General features: G+C 32.2%; 1 protein-coding gene across 1 annotated transcript; it reads right to left on the reverse strand.

Annotated features, from left to right (window-relative positions):
• Positions 1–1,157: 1,157 nt before the first annotated feature.
• On the reverse strand, positions 1,158–3,030 carry LOC142531263 (protein LATERAL ORGAN BOUNDARIES-like). Its single transcript, XM_075637356.1, has 2 exons — positions 2,938–3,030; positions 1,158–1,827 (listed from the first exon to the last, which is right to left on the reverse strand). Exon 2 carries the CDS (start codon positions 1,815–1,817, stop codon positions 1,272–1,274), a length of 546 nt encoding a protein of 181 aa, XP_075493471.1. The 5' UTR covers positions 1,818–1,827; positions 2,938–3,030; the 3' UTR covers positions 1,158–1,271.
• Positions 3,031–7,329: the final 4,299 nt, after the last annotated feature.

A 7,329-nucleotide genomic window follows, 5' to 3' on the forward strand; every position in this document is an offset into this window, starting at 1 on the left:
AAATTATTTTTTTGCTCGAAAAATAAAAGTTTTAAAGTATTACATTTGTCTTCATGTTTTATACTCTGTCAAATTTTCATTGATGAATACTTATAGAACTTGTGGCTACCTTTTGAAGGAGGTGATTTATGTATAGAACTTTATAACTTCAAAATATATCATGAAAAATTTAGAAATTATGATTGTGAAAAAAAAATTGATATATTTGTTTTTTGTTTATTACTTTGAATAATCATAGTCTAATCATATTATTTTTACAATTTTAACGTTTGTCTTTTTAAAATAGGTGTCATAGTGATAGTAAGAATATGATTATGATTAGTGAACATTTTAATAAATATTTGTATATTTAGACAGAACATTGCAATACTATATACTTAGTATTCAAGAACTAAAGTAATAAATAAAATCCGAACTTTATCGAGGTATCGTAGATTGAATTAATAGTTAAAAAATAAAATATAGTAAGAGTAAGATGAGAATTGTTCTCCTCGTGTCATCATTTTATGTTCCACGAGTGTAACGCACATGCATATATTCTGGTATAAACACACTTGAATGTAAAATAAAAATAAGTCTAAGAGTTGTTTCCTACCTATCACCTTCTCCCCACCATTGAAACTAGGTATAGAGTTTTCGTGGCCTTTGGCCCGACATAAGTCTCGCGTCCGAGATCCCCCAACCTCATCCCAAATTGTAATTAAAAAAAATAGGTATATAGTTAAGAATTGCATATTGCATATATATATGATGTATAAAGGAGAAAGAATCATGACCAAGAATCTTTACTTGTAAATTACTATTACATCAACAAACAATCACCATCGATCTAATCTCAATCATGAAGTGACCCAAAAAAAAAATAATCAAGAGTAGTGTTCACATGGACAATTTATGTATTATCTGAACTCTTATTTAAAACCAAAGAATTCAATCCTCAAGGCCTCAATCAGGCTTCAAATATACTCTTAATTATAGGACATCTCGGTGATAAAGTTTTCGTCAGAGAGCTAGTAGCTAGAACAAGCCCATGTGAGGCTATGTAACTAGCTAGAAAATTAAACCATAGTTATATATATATATATATATATATATATATATATATAGACACATACACACACACATATATATATGTATGTATATATGTATAGATAGATGGACAGAAATGGAGATACACCACATACTTCAGAAAACAATGTATCACTGAAGAGACATGAACCCTATATTGGTGATCATCTGCTCTTTCAATATCCTTCTTTTTTTAGAATATATCAGTTGATCCCTCCTCCATGAGGGTTGTAATCACTATCATTTCTTGGAAGTGGAAATGGATATGGGAAACTAGTTTGTATTCGATGAAGTCCACCACCATTTCCTCCACTTCCATTAATCCTTAGCCTGTTGTATTCCACCTGTCGTGGGATCGGCGTTGCCGTTCGAGGCTGCAGTGTGGCTGGCAGATTATTCTCACTACAAGTCAAACGAATCAGGTCAGCATTGGCAGCGTCGAGCTCTTTTTGCAGGCGGCCAACTTTTTTCTGCAGGAAGGCGATGGCACCAACACAACCATAGACAGGGTCTCGAACACGTGCCTCGGCTTCGTAGGCTAGAGAATTAACTGCGTCCTCTCGTTGGTGGGGGAGAACCTCGTTGAGGAGCTTGGTGACGTTGCTGGCGCCGAAGATTTTGTGAACATTGGCGAATTTTTGGGGCTCTTCTGGTGGGAAATACGGAGCAAACATGCATCCCGGCAAGCATTTTCGCCGCAAGAACTTGCAGGCTGCGCAGGGAGGGTTGTATGAGGTGGATGAGGCCATTGGTCTTGCACTGAATCAATCAAGAAAATAACGAGTAAATTCTTGAAATCAACAGTTTCTTTGATGCACGTAATTATTGCAAAACTTTACAGCTACTAATTGCTTTCGTCAATTCTTTCCCCTTTTGTTTTAACATTGTCTGAATAATTCGTGCAACATCTATAGAATTCATTTTCAAATCTTAACTTTACCTATTTATTGGTTTCAAAAGTTCATCGCTAGATTTTGTTTACTTTAGAAATAATAATACTGGTTTGATTCCATTTTTCTCCTACAAATTTTATATGTCTCTATCTTCCTCACCGTGACACCACTAGGTTAGCTAAATATTTGACCTCGATCAATTATTCTTCTAGGTTTTTTTTTTAATCTTTTTGAGTTTTTTTTTTCATTCACAACCTTCTCGTTTGACCATAAAACATATAGTTCTATGAGTAGGACAATGTCTAAAACTGACAAGGTCATATAAACAAACTTTCCTACGTGTAAGACAATATTTAGAAAATGTGGATGTCAGTTTTTTGATGAAATTGAAATTTTTGTGCAGCCATATATCAAATTTTCCTACAATCACCACTAGGCCAACATGGAAGATGGGTGTATCCGGAATTCGAACGAGGGGCTCGGAGGAGTGGATAGAAGAATAAAAAAACTTGGTTTTCGTTAATATTACGATTTCGAAAACAAAAATCAATTTCAAAATATATCACGCATCATTTATGATCCAGCTGTTCAATTAATGTTGTAGTCTAATTGGAAAATATAAATAATCAGTGTATCAGAACTATGTTTTAACATTTTCTTGAAGCTCAAATTTAAATAATTTATACGAAATTTTCTAAATTAAGATTTATTAATTAGAGCCATATATAATGCAGTATACAATGAAAACCCTAGCTAGATCAAGAAGCAGTCATTCAGAAATATTATAATATACTAATAATTTCATCTATCAGCTACATGGTTGGAGCATATCAAAAGAAACATAGAATTACCACAAGAAAGTGATCAAATTAACGTAATTTAAAAAGGTCAATTATAAGAAAAGAAAGGGCTGACGAATTTACCTGTGTGGTCGAGTTATCTTGATCATAGGATGAAAAATTGAAAAGAAAACTACCTTTTTTGCTGATAATCTCTTCCAAGAAACCGGTGCTTGCTTTCCCAAAGCCAAACTGCAGGAACAGGATGGGGTAAGAACTGCACAGAGAGCTTAATGAGGGAAACCCTAATGGAAAGAATAAAAAGTGTGCCCTCACTTGAAGATTATTCCTCAGAAGAAGAGTTGAAAATCTAATTAAATGAGTGATGGGTCAAAGAGAATTTAGTGATTGGAGAAGGAATGAAGGGAAAAGACAAAGGTAATAAATGAAATGTACACTAAAAAAGAAGACTGTGTCACTACTGCAACTAATAATTTTATGGACTAGATGTGTGTGGGTGTGTCAAAATATTTACTTCCTAATTTTTTTCTTGCCTATTTCTAATGCTTTGAGAGATCGAGAATCTTGATAGTTTTCTCGCTTTCGATTTTCATTTGAACGATGGTGTATTTTTTCTTGAGGCGATTGTTGATCCGACTCATCCGGCCAGCGAGCTAGGTTTTACTTGCAAGCTCAAACTTGACTCTCACATGTATCGATTGTGGGTTAAACAACTTGAATTCAACTTTCATCATTAGCTGTTCAATTTATAAGATATTTACGAATTGTTCGGTGAGAAAGATATCCTTGTTCCAACAAACATTTGACTCAAATTTTACAAAAGATTAGACAATATAATGTATCCTTCATATAATATACATCCATCAAAATAATCCCACAAGTCAAACCGAACAGCACTTTAGTGAATTATGGAAGGATTTAATGGGAATAAAACTTTAAATAACAAGTCGAAATGGAAGAGTTATCGAGACTTGAAAAATTCATGAATAAATGTACTTGTTTTTACCTCAAACTAATGATGCTTGATTCTTATTGTATCAATGGCCAATTCATACTTTTGTATTCTTGTCCAGTGCCCCTTTAATGATCAGAGTACTTGGGACACTGTTGTATGTGTAGAACATGTACCATAGTTTCCGTGACAAAAAATAAAATAAAATTAATAATTGATCAATAAGGAAAAGAACGGTGTAAGTGTGGATTATTGATGGGAATATCCACTCACAAATTAGACATATAAAAAAAATTTGGGAGAGAATGTATCTAAAGTCAATCAAAAGTGGAATTGAAGAAATAAATACATACACACAATATATTTAATCTCTTCCACGTATCCCGCCCATAGAACCTGAGTGTGTCATGGTTGGGAAGATAAAATATTGATTTATTATCTATCATTGTTTTGTTCAATAATCGACTCAAGTTCTTAAAAAAAATTATTGTCATGTTTTATATATTATCCAAGAATATTAATTTCTTATGTTTATATTATGTATCATTCATCGTCTTATCCACAAGCTAGTTATTGTGTGATATTCGTTTATAACTACGATCGATTTTATTTTTTTTTATAAAAAATATGATTAATAGTTAAATTTACTACATGTATTTAAAGTTGTATAAATATAATTTCCCAAATAATATATTACATAATTACAGCGTACAAACAGTCACATGTAGCTAATTCTAGAAAATTTATCGCACCTCATATAATTTGTATGTTTTTAATTTCGTTCATGTTATCAAATAATTTATGATTTTAGTATACTATATTGCTCTTTTTTCACTTTTGATTTTTCTTCACAAGGGTGTTGACGTCATATTGGACAAGTCAGCGATGTCCGGCTCTATATTAGCAATCGTTTATGTCATGTCATCAATATTCTGTGATACACAATCATTTTTTAGCGTCACAAAACACTCAAGTAAAAAGGAATAAATTGAAAAAAATGCAAATTAGTGGATTAATGTTGTGAATTGTCTCGTAACATTCTTAAAAATGAAAAATGTAGAAGTTATATTAAAAATAAATTTTTTCCCAAAAATTAATTATAATCCATTTTAGGACAGTAGTATTAGCAGTTTTGCTTTAGGGAATATCCATTCATTCATTGCTCGTCTCGACTCTCAACTTGCGTAGAGAGTTTTGTGAGTTCTTGTTTGATCAAAAAAGTGGGCTCAAGCTGAATTAATGAATATATTCTGTTATACGTACACACACATATCTAATCTATCAAGTATAAAATAAGATGTTAGTTGCCGCAAAAATCTTTTGCTTTTTCAAAGGCATCCTCCACCACTAAAATGAAGATAGTTACACATTTAATTGTTTAATTATTAAAATAAATTCTTTTGTTCAATTAATTTGTTCAATTTTAAATTTTAGTCCATCAGTTTATCAAAATTCGGCCTCGGTGCACTAACTTTTAATTTATGTTATTTTGGTTAAATTGTTGACAGCCTGACATATGGTGTTGGATACATCAGCATTTTCTGGTGTCATGTAAGAATTTTTAGTGATACATCAGTATTCCGACAATATATGACTAAAGAAAAAAATTAAATTTTATTACAAAACCAAACTTTGAATACTTAGTAGACTAAAACTTAAAATATAATACATTAGTAAACAAAGAAATGAATTTCTCAAATAATTATATATGTTTCAAATGTGTATATAAATTATAGATTATATAAGCTAAAGACGCATACAATGCTCTTTTTCTTATAAAAAACTTTGATTCTTAGGTTCGCTTGTTTTATGTACAAGGTTTTCAGCTATTAAACCACATTTTAAGGGAAAAAACATATTAAAAGAATTGGCTCTTATTCACATCACAAACTATGGGTATAAACTAGTGGGTTGCACGGATGCAATAAGAAGGTTGATGTAGAGAATCAAGAGTCAAGAAGAAAGCCTAACTTCAAATAACAGAATAGGATCAGGTGGAATCTGTAGGTTGCATATATATGGATATTTCATATATTGGTGTACATGTTAGAGTAGGCGTTCAGTGAGATATAGATTGGATATTATAAACTCTTTTGTAGAACAATTTTTTTAAAAAAATATTTTACGGTTTATCCAATTATGATATTTACTTTATCTGTATAACTATGTAAGCTACATAGAAAAAGTTTTTGAATATGCAAAAGGTGTCACGAGAGGTTTGTCTCTCAACATAAGATCATGAAATTTATTAGGAAGTATAATATATATTCTAAACAGGATCCAAGTCGAATCACCCCCCTAAAATAAGAATAAAGATCACTTGAGCTTGAGAAAATAACATATGTGATGTAAACACCATGTTTCATTGATATATGAGTATGAAAATATCTATTCATACAGATGAGTGATCATTTGATATATGAGTAATCATTTGATGATGTACTGAACAACACTCTATCGAACTGTACAAGTGGTTATTAATTATCTAGTGGAATAGTTTGTGGTTATGGTTGTATACCATTAGACCTTTGACCAGGGACAACGTAGATGTTCTACATATTAGTATCACTTTGATCCATTTACTGACTCAATTGAGAGTTATATGGTAGCGAGGTTGGTATAGTTTCGAAATGCATAGAATACAATACATTGTTGTCTGAGATTTTCCATTTGCCTATAGGTGAAGATATCATATATGAAACATCTACTAATTTTAATAGCGCGGAAATATTTTTTTTTAAATAAAAGCTCGCATTTTCGAAATAACATTTAAAAATGTCTTAAGTATTTGACAATAAAAATAGTGCGTAAACATAAACGAGTAAAAATTGTGAAAATCATCAGCGTATCAAAACCAGCGTATAAAAATGTTCATATCATCTCAAATCTCATAAAAAACAAAATGCGGAAAACATTTGGTCCTCGGGTCGTGTCACCCCACCAGGTCTGTCTACTCAGTGTTCAGCACCTCCGGTCCTCTCAATAACAAGCTCACCTCCATCACACACGCCTAGTGAGTCTAAAGACTCAACACACCTGTACCGTTAATAACAAGTACATATACATAGCACACAACAGTGAAAAATATCATACTCAACATATCTTTCATGAACTTAAAAGCATAACGTAAACGTGACGTATAAAATCATGTCGTGTCAACTCATGTCATCTCATATCATCATATACGTGTCAAAACAGCTCATCGTGTCATCATAAGCTTAAACATTTTCTTTTAATTAAATTCAGTTCATTAGTTGTGACTTTCGTATCAGCTCTATTCGATGGATCCATCTATAAAACCGTGGTACCCAGCGGCGGGGGACATCAGCGACAGCATTACCCGCCCACTGAGCCCGAGCCTCAGCTCATCATATCTCATGTCATCATATACATATACATCGTCAGTCACAACCAATTCCCATCCTTCAAAAAATATCATCATTTTCATCACTTAATAAAACGTGCATATGCGTAACATTTTTCCTAAAACCAAGCATGCACCGTATTTATCATAATTGCGTAAAAATCGTAAACATGATGCATGAACATTTAAAATATCATGAATTTGTGCTCAGGGTGCTACCAGGACCAAAACCTCACCCCGGGTGCAAAATGA

Source organism: Primulina tabacum, chromosome 17 (genome assembly GCF_025594145.1).
Source record: "Primulina tabacum isolate GXHZ01 chromosome 17, ASM2559414v2, whole genome shotgun sequence".
Classification (NCBI taxonomy): domain Eukaryota; kingdom Viridiplantae; phylum Streptophyta; class Magnoliopsida; order Lamiales; family Gesneriaceae; genus Primulina; species Primulina tabacum.